Source organism: Notolepis coatsorum (genome assembly GCF_963971535.1).
Source record: "Notolepis coatsorum genome assembly, chromosome: 19".
NCBI lineage: Eukaryota > Metazoa > Chordata > Actinopteri > Aulopiformes > Paralepididae > Notolepis > Notolepis coatsorum.
In genome coordinates, this window is record NC_140183.1 from 17,569,483 (window position 1) to 17,585,858 (window position 16,376).

The window sequence follows — 16,376 nt, forward strand, 5'->3', positions numbered from 1 at the left end:
CTTCCGGGCGCTCGCTATAGTTCATGGGACTCTGGCTCGTCACGCTACACGGTGATCGATTGGCAATAACTCGATAAACAACATGATTTGGACGTATATACCATTATACAAGCTGGAGATGGACCGGGTAAAAATATATCCCATAATGATAAGATTTCTACTCGACGATGATCGCCCAAGGGCGCGCGGAGACTGGGGTGAGTTTCAGCGTGTAACGTTACCATCTGCGATACTAACTGCTATTATCAACATTTGACCCACATTAGATGATTGGTATAACGCTGCCCACGGAATTATAAACGCCCCCTCGCCCATCCGGTCAACATCAGATGACGTGTAGTAACTTCTAGAAGTACGTCTAGTTGGAATTTTTTATATCGCGCTGATTGCCATCAAACTGTATTTCATCATCAATATAATGCATTTGGGGCTATATATCACGTTCTGGAGAAAGCTGCAGAAAGAGATGAAAACATACTTATACATTAGACCATACTTTACTATGAATATGTGAATGAAAAGGTTTAACGTTGCTACACAATGAACAATACATATAGGACTTTGAATGGGCCCTAATAATGGCAATGTAGCAATAGAATTTAAAAAGTTATAGCCCTGCAAAGAAGGGGACTTTCTCCATAGACAAATAGCGCTGGCAATCTATGGTATATCATGAATTTAACCTTAGGCAACCAAAGTGTTAAAAACAATAACGTGCACATATCAGGCTCTGTGTGTGTGTGAGTGCGTGAGTGTGTGCGTGTGTGTGTGTGTGTGTGTGTGTGTGTGTGTGAGTGCGTGCGTGTGTGTGTGTGCGGGGCCCTCACCCCAGGTCCAGGATGGGGGGCTTGTCGTGGCCCCTCCGGTAGCACAGGTACAGGTGGGGGTTGTTGATGAGGCCGGCGCTCATCTCTGCAGGGTGACCCCCGGGCGTCTTCTCGATGCAGGTGAAGCCCTCGGGCACCTCCTCCCCGAGGCCCCGCGCGATCACAGCCAGGTCCGTGACGGGGTCCACCGCCCTCGCCGAGGAGGAGGACGAGGAGGTGGAGGTGGAGGAGGAGGAGAAGCAGCTGGTCCTGCCCTCCTCGTCCAGCGGCGTCCAGGAGCCGGAGGGGTCCAGGCCCGCCACCACAAAGTAGTCCACCAGCTGGGGGCATTTCTCCTCCGTCATACCGCCGGTCTGCCAGAGAGAGAGAGAGAGAGAGAGAGAGAGAGAGAGAGAGAGAGAGAGAGAGAGAGAGAGAGAGAGAGAGAGAGAGAGAGAGAGAGAGAGAGAGAGACAGAGAGAGAGACAGAGAGAGAGAGAGAGAGAGAAAAAAATAAACATTTGAATAAAATATAACCATGACAACTGATTAACAAATCATTCAAATAAGGTCAAAAGAAAAATACTGCGGAGATAGATAGATAGATAGATAGATAGATAGATAGATAGATAGATAGATAGATAGATAGATAGATAGATAGATAGATAGATAGATAGATAGATAGATAGATAGATAGAGAGATAGAGAGAGAGAGAGAGAGAGACAGAGAAAGACAGAGACAGAAACAGACTACCCGACAGACTACCCGATTGAATGACTATTTTGTAAATTAATATGTTTCTGTTGATTGTCCTCACTGTTATTACTAATATTATGGTATTTTATTGCTTAATATATATGTTATTGTTTGTATGTTGAACTTGCTTTGGCAATACGTATGTTAATATTTCATGCCAATAAAGCCTATTTGAATTTAATTGAATTGAATTGACAAGCGAGAGAGAGAGACAGAGACAGACAGAAAGAGAGAGACAGACAGAGACAGAGAGACAAAGACAGAGATACAGAGAGAGAGAGACAGAGAGAGAGAGAGAGAGAGACAGACAGAGAGACAGAGACAGACAGAGAGAGAGACAGAGAGAGAGACAGACAGAGACAGAGAGAGAGACAGACAGACAGACAGAGAGAGAGAGAGGGAGAGACAGAGAGACAGAGACAGAGAGAGAGAGAGAGAGAGAGAGAGAGAGATAGAGAGAGAGAGTTCATTGCATTTTTTCCCAGCTGTACTTAGTTTCAAAATCAATGTGTGATTAAACTAAAGTGCACAAAGGGCGGTTGGTGGGTAAGTATCGAGTGGTGTGTGTCTGTGTGTCTGTGTGTGGTGTGTGTGTATGAGTGTGTCTGTGTGTGTGTATGCGTGTGCGTGTGTGTGTGTGTGGCTGCATGATACAGAACAAGCATTGAATAATGACTATTTAAACAGATAATGTGGGTGAGAGATATGACTCGCCTCATTGAACTTGAGATCAACGATCTCTTTCTCAAGACAGAGCAACAAGCTGGAGTCTGATCAGAGTCTGGTCCCTGGAGTCACCCTCTGATCAGAGTCTGGAGCAACAAGCTGGAGTTACCCTCTGGTCAGAGTCTGGTCCCTGGAGTCACCCTCTGACCAGAGTCTGGAGCAACAAGCTGAAGTTACCCTCTGATCAGAGTCTGGAGCAACAAGCTGAAGTTACCCTCTGATCAGAGTCTGGAGCAACAAGCTGAAGTTACCCTCTGATCAGAGTCTGGTGCAACAAGCTGGAGTCACCCTCTGATCAGAGTCTGGTGCAACAAGCTGGAGTTACCCTCTGATCAGAGTCTGGTGCAACAAGCTGAAGTTACCCTCTGATCAGAGTCTGGTCCCTGGAGTCACCCTCTGATCAGAGTCTGGTCCCTGGAGTTACCCTCTGATCAGAGTCTGGAGCAACAAGCTGAAGTTACCCTCTGATCAGAGTCTGGAGCAACAAGCTGAAGTTACCCTCTGATCAGAGTCTGGTGCAACAAGCTGAAGTTACCCTCTGATCAGAGTCTGGAGCAACAAGCTGGAGTTACCCTCTGATCAGAGTCTGGTCCCTGGAGTCACCCTCTGATCAGAGTCTGGTCCCTGGAGTTACCCTCTGATCAGAGTCTGGAGCAACAAGCTGAAGTAAGTTACCCTCTGATCAGAGTCTGGTCCCTGGAGTTACCCTCTGATCAGAGTCTGGAGCAACAAGCTGGAGTTACCCTCTGATCAGAGTCTGGTCCCTGGAGTCACCCTCTGATCAGAGTCTGGTCCCTGGAGTTACCCTCTGATCAGAGTCTGGAGCAACAAGCTGGAGTTACCCTCTGATCAGAGTCTGGAGCAACAAGCTGGAGTTACCCTCTGATCAGAGTCTGGAGCAACAAGCTGGAGTTACCCTCTGATCAGAGTCTGGTCCCTGAAGTTACCCTCTGATCAGAGTCTGGAGCAACAAGCTGAAGTAAGTTACCCTCTGATCAGAGTCTGGTCCCTGAAGTTACCCTCTGATCAGAGTCTGGTCCCTGAAGTTACCCTCTGATCAGAGTCTGGTCCCTGAAGTTACCCTCTGATCAGAGTCTGGTCCCTGGAGTTACCCTCTGATCAGAGTCTGGTCCCTGAAGTTACCCTCTGATCAGAGTCTGGAGCAACAAGCTGAAGTAAGTTACCCTCTGATCAGAGTCTGGAGCAACAAGCTGGAGTTACCCTCTGATCAGAGTCTGGAGCAACAAGCTGGAGTCACCCTCTGATCAGAGTCTGGAGCAACAAGCTGAAGTCACCCTCTGATCAAAGTCTGGTGCAACAAGCTGGAGTTACCCTCTGATCAGAGTCTGGAGCAACAAGCTGAAGTCACCCTCTGATCAGAGTCTGGTCCCTGGAGTCACCCTCTGATCAAAGTCTGGTGCAACAAGCTGGAGTTACCCTCTGATCAGAGTCTGGTCCCTGGAGTTACCCACTGATCAGAGTCTGGAGCAACAAGCTGGAGTTACCCTCTGATCAGAGTCTGGTCCCTGGAGTCACCCTCTGATCAGAGTCTGGTGCAACAAGCTGAAGTCACCCTCTGATCAAAGTCTGGTGCAACAAGCTGGTGTTACCCTCTGATCAGAGTCTGGAGCAACAAGCTGGTGTTACCCTCTGATCAGAGTCTGGAGCAACAAGCTGAAGTCACCCTCTGATCAGAGTCTGGTCCCTGGAGTCACCCTCTGATCAGAGTCTGGTGCAACAAGCTGGAGTTACCCTCTGATCAGAGTCTGGTCCCTGGAGTCACCCTCTGACCAGAGTCTGGTGCAACAAGCTGGAGTCACCCTCTGATCAGAGTCTGGAGCAACAAGCTGAAGTCACCCTCTGATCAGAGTCTGGTCCTTGAAGTTACCCTCTGATCAGAGTCTGGAGCAACAAGCTGAAGTAAGTTACCCTCTGATCAGAGTCTGGTCCCTGAAGTTACCCTCTGATCAGAGTCTGGTCCCTGGAGTTACCCTCTGATCAGAGTCTGGTCCCTGAAGTTACCCTCTGATCAGAGTCTGGTCCCTGAAGTTACCCTCTGATCAGAGTCTGGTCCCTGGAGTTACCCTCTGATCAGAGTCTGGTCCCTGAAGTTACCCTCTGATCAGAGTCTGGAGCAACAAGCTGAAGTAAGTTACCCTCTGATCAGAGTCTGGAGCAACAAGCTGGAGTTACCCTCTGATCAGAGTCTGGAGCAACAAGCTGGAGTTACCCTCTGATCAGAGTCTGGAGCAACAAGCTGGAGTTACCCTCTGATCAGAGTCTGGAGCAACAAGCTGGAGTCACCCTCTGATCAGAGTCTGGAGCAACAAGCTGAAGTCACCCTCTGATCAAAGTCTGGTGCAACAAGCTGGAGTTACCCTCTGATCAGAGTCTGGAGCAACAAGCTGAAGTCACCCTCTGATCAGAGTCTGGTCCCTGGAGTCACCCTCTGATCAAAGTCTGGTGCAACAAGCTGGAGTTACCCTCTGATCAGAGTCTGGTCCCTGGAGTTACCCACTGATCAGAGTCTGGAGCAACAAGCTGGAGTTACCCTCTGATCAGAGTCTGGTCCCTGGAGTCACCCTCTGATCAGAGTCTGGTGCAACAAGCTGAAGTCACCCTCTGATCAAAGTCTGGTGCAACAAGCTGGTGTTACCCTCTGATCAGAGTCTGGAGCAACAAGCTGGTGTTACCCTCTGATCAGAGTCTGGAGCAACAAGCTGAAGTCACCCTCTGATCAGAGTCTGGTCCCTGGAGTCACCCTCTGATCAGAGTCTGGTGCAACAAGCTGGAGTTACCCTCTGATCAGAGTCTGGTCCCTGGAGTCACCCTCTGACCAGAGTCTGGTGCAACAAGCTGGAGTCACCCTCTGATCAGAGTCTGGAGCAACAAGCTGAAGTCACCCTCTGATCAGAGTCTGGTCCCTGAAGTCACCCTCTGATCAGAGTCTGGAGTAGGGCTGGGCGATATAATGATAACGATAAATATCGCAATATATTTTAATAATCGATATCGAATATCGAAATAAAAAAAAAATCTGAAAATCGTTTTTTTTTTTTTTTTACCTGCAACAGGGCAGTTTTAAAACCAGAGACAGTGGACAGACTTGTCTTTCTTGCCTGCAACTTAAAGTAATGGCTTTGCTTGTCCAAATGACAATACTGACCAAATTCAGATTTATTTTTCTTTGGTCCATTTATTTTGTTTGCTTTCTAATTTAAAATACATTTTGAAACCGTCTGTACACAGTAGGCTATGTGTGCTAGCAGAACTAGACTCCAGTCACGAGTCACAGTGCACATGTGCGGTGGTTTGTCCACCAAAAAAGCGCCAAAAGATCGAAAATAAACTAGCAGAGCCAGAACTGTTCAACTCCTCTGGAGCCACAGCCAGCAGAGAAGCCGGTTTACTTTAGCTTTTAAACCAGCTGCAGCCTGAGAACTGGAGTGTGAGGGGATGTAACACTAAAGATGGCGGCAATGACAAAGAATTGCTGCAAAATAAACATACATCTGTTGTTAAAAAAAATAAAATAATTTTTTTTTTTTTTTTTTTTTTTTTATACTTATAACTTTAGCTGCAATATGTAGCGCACGCATTTGGTTATAGCTCCGCTCCCGTTAACGTTAATTTCGTTTAAAAACCTTATTTGGACAATACCAAAAGAGAATAAACCACATCGTATGTATTGATAAGACCTTCTACTAACTATATCAAAAGACAACATGGATAAGGATAAGAAAAAGGGTGGAAAGAAACAAGAAACAGCAATTCCAACGGCGCCGATTGAAACACGTTCAAGAAAAATAACAGGCGACGCTGCGGCAGATCCGTCGGTGACAAGCCCCGACGTGGGGAATATAGAGGAGAATACACCGGGACCAAGGACTACTGGCCCCGAGAGGGAGACAATAGATGACAACATAACAGGAACGACAGGAAAAAGTACCGTGAAGGATAAAGCAGGTGATTTTGAGAAGATAATAGCAAACATATCCATCGGATCCCTCACTGCACCCATAACATCAACTGACACAAGCAGTGCAATTACACAACCCGACTTCAACTCTCTGACTATCCTGATGAAAGAACAGATGGTCGCTTTCAAATTACACGTTGCACACATCGATACTAAATTCGAAGAGGTTATGAGAGCGGTCGCTGTACAGTCCATGCGAATCACGACAGTGGAGAATACGGTGACAGAAATTACACGGGCAGTCAAGGCGAACGAAGGTGGCATGACAGAGATGGAAAAAGAGATAGAAAGTGTGAAAGAAGAATACCGGAGGGAAATACAAGTGGTTAAAAACGAAGCGACGGAGAGGCTACTAGAATCCCAACGCTACCACAGGCGGAATAACATCCGCATTGTAGGGCTTGATGAAGCAGTAAACTGCGAAGATGCCAACTTTCCAACAGTGCTATCAACGATTTTGGGTAACAACGATCCAAACACAGTGCCAGAAGTGGACCATGTTTACAGAATCGGTTCTCGGGGGCAAAGAAACATCGGGCCAAGAGTCATCATTGTTACTCTGCGGAAGACTACAACAAGGGATGACATCATCAAATTTGCTCGCATCCAACGTGGGAATCTGAATTATGGTGATAAATCAATATTTATCTACGAAGATTTGAGCAAAGAAGCCATCATTCGACGTCTACCATACAAGGAGGTGATGCAAAAGCTGTTCAAATCTGGTCACAAGCCAAGGTTATCATACCCGGCGCTGTTATCATTCGTGGGCAGTGACGGCCACAGGTCTGGTGTATACACACCTAAAGAAGCTGAGGATTTTCTGAATCGAAATGGAGCAAATAACCCAAGGCAGGACGACAATGCCGGAAACAGATAAGCCTCTTTCTCAATGTATACCAGTGTTAGAATGACTTTATTGTGTTCATCAAGGTAGCAGACGATATGCAAGCCGTCTATAACAATGTGTACTGTGTATAATACGATTCGTAATACATTATAATTTCAGACTCTGGTCTCTGGGGAGACAAATACATATCATTGCAAAAAGATCTATCTGGAATATTCTGGGTTTATCGCTCAAATGCCCTGGGTCTCTTAGATCATTCTGGAACATAAAAATAGTCTATTGCACTAGTATACTCTACAACCTTCTAGAATATAAGGCACCATGACAACGAAGGCCTACAACTCTAACAATAAACATCCGGTGTGTATACACATAGCAGATAATCAATTGAATGAAGTTCAATCAGTCCTTAATAATACTTTAAAAATTAACCACACCTAAACGTATGAACACTACAAGGTTATTCTAACAATTTAAGTAATCACTCCATTGATGGTGACTGGCACATTGAAGCTCTAAAAGGCTCTGCTTTTCTATCTTATCTAATCTGTTAATTCGGTTCTAGTGGCTTCTCCACGTTGATAATTATTCTATCTCTCATTCCTTATCTATATCTTTCCTTTAATTTTATTTTTATTTTATTTTATTTTTTCTTCTCATTACTCTATTTTTTATATATATTTTAACTTACATTGTTCTTTTCCACTGTTCTTCACATTAAGGTGTCAATATTGCTCTACAATCTTTTCCTTTTTTCCTTTTTTCCCACACGTTAGTAGAGGGTTCAAATGAATATGTCGATGAAAGTTTATTCTCTTTTTTTATTTTTTATTTTTTGTCATTTATCACAATACTTCATTACAGTAAGGGAAGGTGCAAGACCAAAAGCGACATTCTATTGCAATAGAATGGAAATGTTAGATCCTATGGCAATTAGCATAGGAAGATTAAGATTACAATGCTCAGTTTGGGCAATCCGGTGGACTATGGGAGAAAGTCAATCGCGGAGGATGTGTTTTTGGAACACAGGCCTGTACGACTTTCTGGGTGAGGGGAAAATAGGGGATTTTTATTTGTATATATATATGTTTTTAAGCTCAGCTCTCAACGGGACCTCATTAATTGGATGTACATCTATTGTAGCTTCGCACTCCAGAAGCATTACCAAAAACTACACAAAAACATGCATAGATTATGGCTAGTTTGAATATAATGGTATGGAACACCGGTGGGATAAACAAACAACACAAACGCAAAAGCGTGCTCACACTGATGAAAAAAGAACATGTGGACGTGGCTCTATTAAGCGAAACGCACATTTTAGAGGAAGACATAAATACGTTAGCGGATAACATATACCATAATATTAGTCACTCTTCTTTTGTTACGAGAACTAGAGGGGTAGCCATAGTCGTCAGACGCAAATTAAATATCGAATTGAAAGGGGTATGGTCGGATGCTGAGGGGCGCATAACTATAGCTAGGATTATACACAATAACAGGAAAATTGCGTTGGCAGCGGTATATGCCCCAAATTTGTACGAAGTGGGTTTCTTCACTTCACTAACCGGAGAAATGTTAAATCATCCCGAGTACTCATATATAATAGGTGCGGATTTTAATGCCATTTGGAACCCAAGGATGGACAAAACTTACCTTACCTTTTCCAGCGAACAAAAAAAATTCATCTAAAGCATTAAAAGATTGGTCAAAATCAACAGGGGTAATTGATTTATGGCGTTCACTTAATCCCATGACCCGCAAGTACTCCTGTCGTTCGGCGAGACACAACACACTATCCAGAATTGATTACGTCTTTGCATCCCCGAGAATATTTGATAAATATGAAGTGGAAATGACACCCAATGCGCTATCAGATCACTGCTACTTAATCCTGAAAGCAACATTTGGTACACTATCTTCCCGGGCCCCAAGATGGCGTTTTAATTCTATGCTGCTTAACAACAAGGAATTCATTACACAAATTAAAGAAGCTCTCACAGTATTCCTACGAGATAATGCAAACTCTGTGCAAGATCCCAGAATATTATGGATGTCGGTAAAGAGTATGATCAAGGATTTCACGGATAGATTTTCCTCCATATTGCGCAAAAATCAATGCACAAAACTGTCTGAAATGGAAACGCTTTACTCAACGCTTTTTAATTCTTTAAAATACAACAACTCTACTAGACTAGAAAACCAAGTTAACATTCTAAAGACAGAGATCAAAGCAATATACAGACAAAAATCGGAATTGCAAATACGCAGCACAAGACAACAGCAGTACTTCCAAGGATCTAAACCTAGTCACCTATTAGCCATGCGACTAAGAATTAATGCAAAATTTGCAGATATAACTGCCATTAGGAAACAACAAGCTCTAGTAACAGAACCCAAAATAATAAACGATACATTCAAAGAATTCTACTCCGATTTGTATAATTCAGAAACGACCTTTGATCAAGACAAATTAGACACATATCTTAATCAAATTACTCTCCCTAAACTTTCGGAGGACGTCGCTAAACAGTTAGAAGCACCGATCACATTAGAAGAACTCAAGAAGGCCATATCCGGAATGAAAAACGGCAAGGCTCCGGGAATTGACGGTATCCCATCAGAAATGTACATTTCTTGCTGGGACATATTTGGACCCTTATTACTAAATATGATCTTATACTCAGTCAAAGAGGGAAGCTTCCATAAACACCAAAATATCGCACTCATTTCAGTTCTTCACAAAAAAGACAAAGACCCCACTGAGTGCGGTAGTTACCGACCTTTAAGCCTCCTCGGAACCGATGTCAAACTGTACTCTAAGATATTAGCCATCAGATTGCAAAAGCATATGACGTCTTTAGTTCATCCGGACCAAACAGGCTTCATAAAAGGTCGCCTGATCAATGATAACATAAGGCGAATACTGCACGTACTAGATGCAGACAAAGAGGACACCACACCTAAGGCGATGCTATCCCTGGATGCTATGAAAGCATTTGACAGGTTGGAATGGTCGTTTCTATGGGCAGTATTAGAAAGGATGGGGTTAGGAAAAGGATTCATTGATATGATTAAAGTACTATACAAGGACCCATCGGCCAGGATTACAACAGGCACATTCATCTCCGATATCTTTCCGGTATCACGCTCAGCCAGACAGGGTTGCCCTCTTAGTCCCGGACTATTCGATATATCATTAGAACCTTTAGCACAATTTATAAGACAATCCCAACACATAGAACCAATAGTAATCAAGGGCACACAACATAAAATTAGTTTATATGCGGACGACGTAATATTGTTCATGCAAAACCCCAACAACACATTGCCGCATATACTCAAGTTGATAGAGAACTTTGGTGATTTATCGGGATTTAAAATAAATTGGCCTAAGTCGGCTTTTCTTCCTCTTAACATCAGTGCAAAAAAAGACACAACCCTCCCAGGTGCGATACCCATGGTCAAACATTTTAGATGCTTGGGTGTGGAAATATTTCCCACCATAAGACAAACGGTGAAGCACAATTACACAAAAATACAGAACAAAATCAAAGACGACCTGGACAGGTGGGCAAAACTTAAAAACTCAGTACAGGCAAGGGTATCAATAGTTAAGATGGATGTATTACCAAGAATCAATTTCTTCAGCTCAATGCTTCCGTTACCTCCTCCAGAGGGCTACTGGAAAAGATTACAAACCTCCACATACAAATTTATTTGGAATAACAAACCACCTCGCATAAAAAGATCCACCGCACAGAGAAATAAAGCAGACGGTGGCATGGCAGTTCCAGATTTTTTACAATATTTTAAGGCCTTCACATTAAGACCATTGAAGATATGGTTTGACCCCCAGGCTTTGGTATCTTGGAGAGAATTAGAAGAAAACATAGTAGCCCCACAGAGACTGAAAGACATAGCACACACTAAACTTTCAATCAAGCATTGTGAGCGAGAATTTGGCCCAATAATTACCCATGCAATCAGAACATGGCGGGAAACACAAAAGAAATATCCTAACCCTCAAGAATGGCATAATCACACTCCCATATTCAATAACAATGCACTCTTAATGGGAAAACGCCCTATAAGATTCCCTATATGGGAAGAGCAAGGCATACACTCATTAGGGGATATTTTTAATAACCAGGGCCTCTGTAGTTATGTCGAAATATGCACAAAGTTTAACCTCACCGAGTCCACATGGCTTTTTTACATACAGTTACGACTTTGTCTGAGGTCTCACGGTGTTCCATTACTCATACCAATTGAACACCACAGATACCACAAATTTTTCTATGAAAGAGAAACATTGGGAGGTTTTGTATCAGGTTTTTATTATCAATTACTAACGTCCTCGTATGAAACCCTTCAACTAGACACTGTCTGGAGGAGGGATATACCAGACCTGGAAAATGACTTTGATTGGCAAGGAGCCTGGGCAAATGTCCGACTTACATCAAGGAACCCGGATCATCAACAAATCAATCTGAACTATATTCACAGGACATACTTGACTCCTATAAGGCTGTGCAAAATGGGGCTTAAACAAGACTCCAAATGCTCCCAATGTACAAATGGGGACGAAGGAACATTTATGCACATGTATTGGGACTGCCCACCAGTTAAGGCATTCTGGAAAGATGTGTCCCAACAATTATCAATACTCGTATCTTGGAATATACCTGTACACCCCTCGGTATTACTATTGAATGATGTTTTTGAGTTTGCAGTGAATCCACAACTAAAGAGATTAGTTTTATCGGGTATCACAGTAGCTAAAAAACTGATCGCATCACGTTGGTTTCAACCGGAAAAAATTTGCCGAAAAGTGTGGTTTCTTACATATCTCGATGTGATATATCAAGAAATATCTACAGCAAGAATTCTGGGTCTCAATGAATCCAAAATGTCAATGTGGTTAGAAGTGGTGGAGAGAATAAAAGCTAGCTTATAATGGTAGTGTCTGGTTAGGAGTGAGGGATAATGGAGGTACTATCCAAGAGGGGGTCCGGGAGGGGGGGGTTCGAGCTGGAGCATATGTGTGTAGGGTTTTAGAAAATAGGTATTAGGGGTATATTATATACTAACATTTATATAATTGTAATTTCGCTGGATATACACTGTATACGGTTAAAATGTTATTATAGACTATTTTTGTTTTATCTTGTTTCTGTACTTGCATATATTTTAACCACCTTTACTGAAAGTTTCATTATGCATTGTGTGTTGAGTACTGACTTTTAATAATTTTTGTTATGCAATAATAAAAAAAATATAAAAAAAAATAAAATAAATCCGATAATTATCGATATCGAGAAATAAAATAAAATTATCATATCGTTATCGCGATATGATTTTTTTCCATATCGCCCAGCCCTAGTCTGGAGCAACAAGCTGATTTCAATGTCTCAGACAAATGGGAGAAATACTGGTCAAATAGTATCCGTTTTTATTGAGCAATTGATATAAGATAAGATAAGAATGATATCATCGACGCATGTAGATTTATAATGTTTTTTTTATAGAAATTAATGCTACTTTTGCTTACACATTATATATTCCAAGTAAAATAGGTCCCATCAATAAACTGTTGCCTGTGTTGTTTGAGTCTCAGTTCAGCACAGTGGACAGTACAGTGGGCAGCACAGTGGACAGTACAGTGGGCAGCACAGTGGACAGTACAGTGGGCAGCACAGTGGACAGCACAGTGGAGAGTACAGTGGGCAGCACAGTGGACAGTACAGTGGACAGCACAGTGGACAGTACAGTGGGCAGCACAGTGGACAGTACAGTGGAGAGTACAGTGGGCAGCACAGTGGACAGTACAGTGGGCAGCACAGTGGAGAGTACAGTGGGCAGCACAGTGGAGAGTACAGTGGGCAGCACAGTGGACAGTACAGTGGGCAGCACAGTGGACAGCACAGTGGACAGCACAGTGGACAGTACAGTGGACAGCACCGAGCCACTGAAACTGAACTGTACTGAAAGAGCGATGAAGGCTGAAGCAGATCACTGCTGGCTCACTGGAGATGGGGATCAAGCAGGGTACCGTGGCCCACTTTTTCACCAGACGTTATGACCGGAGTCCGGAGAGATTTAAATGTGTCGGACTTCCAACAGATTTTTTCTCGATAAAGAAAACGGTAATTGTGAATAATGGCAATCCTGGATGTGATTTGAAACCCTCTCTGTAGCTCACAAGTAAGACTGTTGGAACAGGACTTCCTGCTAACAGTCTTCAGTCAGTGTGAGCGTGGTTTAAAGGGCTGTATGCAGCCTCCTCAGTCAGTGTGAGCGTGGTTTAAAGGGCTGTATGCAGCCTCCTCAGTCAGTGTGAGCGTGGTTTAAAGGGCTGTATGCAGCCTCCTCAGTCAGTGTGAGCGTGGTTTAAAGGGCTGTATGCAGCCTCCTCAGTCAGTGTGAGCGTGGTTTAAAGGGCTGTATTGCCCATTAGGCTCCTCAGCTGCTCATTTCCACTTGGTCGATAAACAAAAGCATAAAAAGTGGATTGTTGGTTTTGCCCCAGGCTTGAACATGTTACCCCTATTTCCAGGGGAAATGACAAGCACTCATATGTGGCATCAACAATAATATTCACAAATATGTTTTGGTTTAAAAAGGGACATTTAGCAGATTTTCAACCTAAATCTTATTGTTGTATGTTGACATGTGATAATCAGACATGAACCTTAACATGTTCTGTATCTCGAGAGGCCATGTGATAATCAGACGTAAACCTTAACATGTTCTGCATCTCGAGAGCTTGGCCGTATCGCCCACTGAGAACCTCCCCCGGATGACGTCACTCGGAGGAGAGCAGCCCTCTAATGAACTGTGGACGCTATTTCCTCAAGCTTCCTCGAGTCGGTCCTGCTACAGTTGAAAGCGGTGGAGGAAATAGCGTATGTAGTCGAAGATAATGGATTTAAAGAGGTACCCTTGCATGGTTACAGTAATTCGCAGAAGGACATCGATGTAAGCAAACTCACCGATTTGTGCATCAAAGAGAATAATTAATTCAGCTGGTTGACAGAATGCAGTGACTAAGAGCCATATCAGTCCAGGCTTGCAGCCTCTGCTATATGAAATATTGCATCCCGTCATACAGCACTATTAATATGGATTTGATATAAGCCCTAGTGGACACGAGGCAGGCATAAAAATAGGATGTCTGTCGTGTCTCTGGGCCTGCAGGAAACGTAGCGCGTAAAAGCTCTCTTATGTAACCCTGGTCTCTCTCTCTCTCTCTCCCTGTCACTCCTCGTCTCTCTCTCTCTTACTCTTTGCCGGACTCCCTCCGAGGGCTTTGTTTTTGCGCACGTCAGCTCGACTCTTCCTGCTCCTGCGCTGTCAGGGCCACGCGCACGCAAACACAGATACATACATGAGAGAGCTGCACTGACCCGCGGTACCCTGGACTCAATCTGTTCCTCTTTGATAAAGAGAGAGAGCATATCTATCCACACCCGTCTGTACTGCACATAGCCTCTTACTAACCAGGTATTAATGTGCAGAGAGAACGACCAAAGGTCCCTTATACTGGCCAGGGTTATCTACACGTTTTGACAAATAAAGGCCGGTCTCAAAAGGACAAAGTGGGCTGGAGCACACTGATGAATTCACCGCTAATTGTTTACGGTCGCTCCATGTTCAAACGTGGCGCAGATGCTTCGTCGGGGCAGCGCCGCTAGTGCCGAGAGCCACACCGAGGCCTACGTGCAGCCGACACGTACAAGGCGACACCGACAACATGTAGGTATGATGGTCGGCGAAAGGAGGAGCCATGACAGCCCATGCAGAAGTATAATTCTGCCTTAACGTTTCAACACTACTGCGTCTTCATCACGGGGGCGACAGTGGCTCAGGAGGTAGAGCGGCCATCTGGTAATCAAGAAGGTTCCCAGTTCAATCCCCACTCCTCCTTGAGCAAGACACTTAACCCCGAACTGCTCCCGATGAGCAGGTTGTGCACCTTGCATGGTCGCCTCCACCGCCGGTGTGCGAGTGAACGGGTGAATGTGAAGCACAGGTTGTGAAGCGCAGGTTACAAATCCATCTACCGGACACCCGCACAACATACACACAGCGATCGTCCGTGAGTTAACATTGCTCCTCATCATCACAACAACGCTTGCTAGTACATTCAAGTTAGCTAACTACACAAATACAGCGTGCCTGCATGACAACTGTAATTTACTCACCATTTTTAGCGACACTTTAAAAACTGAGTGAAACACTCTCTCTCTCTCTCTCTCTCTTTCTCTCTCTCTCTCTCTCTCTGCGTGGGATTGGCACTAGATGCGCCGTCTCTGGGAGCGAGATCAAATGAATGATTCATCATTTATATGTTATTCGATAGCCTTTTATAGCTTTTTATAATATTCATACTGTTTTAAATAAACAATTCAATAGTATTTTCCATCTTTGTTGAGCAAAGAGTTTTGTGCTAAAGTAATTAAAGGCCGGTCCCATATAGACGGCCGTCCCAAATATAGGCCTGGTTGTAATTCAATAATTGAAGCAAATAAAGGCCTCCTTGGCTATTAACAGTGTTACTGTATCTGCTACTGGCCGGCCTAGAGCTAAAGGCCCTTTAGCATTAGGAGCCACAGTTTCCCCTCAGTCTCCAAGCCCCTGATCTCAGCACTTCCAGGCTTGAGTCAGTGGCACTCGTCCATGTTCAATCTTGGTTCTATCATATTATACCAGACAGTATTATGGTAAATCCCTGATCGCTCGCCAATGCTGCAGACACTTATTCCATGCTTGTACAGGGTTCTCTCTGGCTCTTAAAGAGAGGCTTTGCCCAGAATGCCAATGTTTGGCTTTGCCTCCAAACTTATCACATTATTAACTGATGGACACTAGGGATGGGTATCGTTAGGATTTTATCGATACTACTACTCTTATTGATACTGCTTAACGGTTCGGTACTTTATCGATACTCTTATCGGTTCTTTTAGATTATTATTTAAATATATTTAAATTTAAAAAAAAATTATAAATTATTATTTGAACGGCTTAAGGCTATATCTGTACTTGATATTTGTTTGTTGTGTTGCATATTTGAAATAAACTTCAATCAAATCAAACCCCCCCCTCTTAAAAAACAAAAACCTGTGTTTAACCTGGCCATCTATAAAACATCATGCTAAAACTGTGAAACAAATGTCCTACTCCCCTAAAGAAAGAAATACATAGCAAACACGACTCAGTTATGCAATAGTGCTGCTGCTTTTTATTTTGTTAAAA

General features: G+C 43.6%; 1 protein-coding gene across 1 annotated transcript in view; it reads right to left on the reverse strand.

Moving 5' to 3' along the window:
- dennd4b (DENN/MADD domain containing 4B) overlaps window positions 1–1,171 on the reverse strand; it is a gene marked incomplete at its 5' end in the record, with an annotated part of 93,422 nt that extends 92,251 nt beyond the window's left edge. Inside the window, one exon of the mRNA XM_084336825.1 lies at window positions 828–1,171. Coding sequence (XP_084192951.1) covers window positions 828–1,171 — 344 coding nt within the window. The remainder of the gene's footprint in view (window positions 1–827) is intronic.
- Window positions 1,172–16,376: the final 15,205 nt, after the last annotated feature.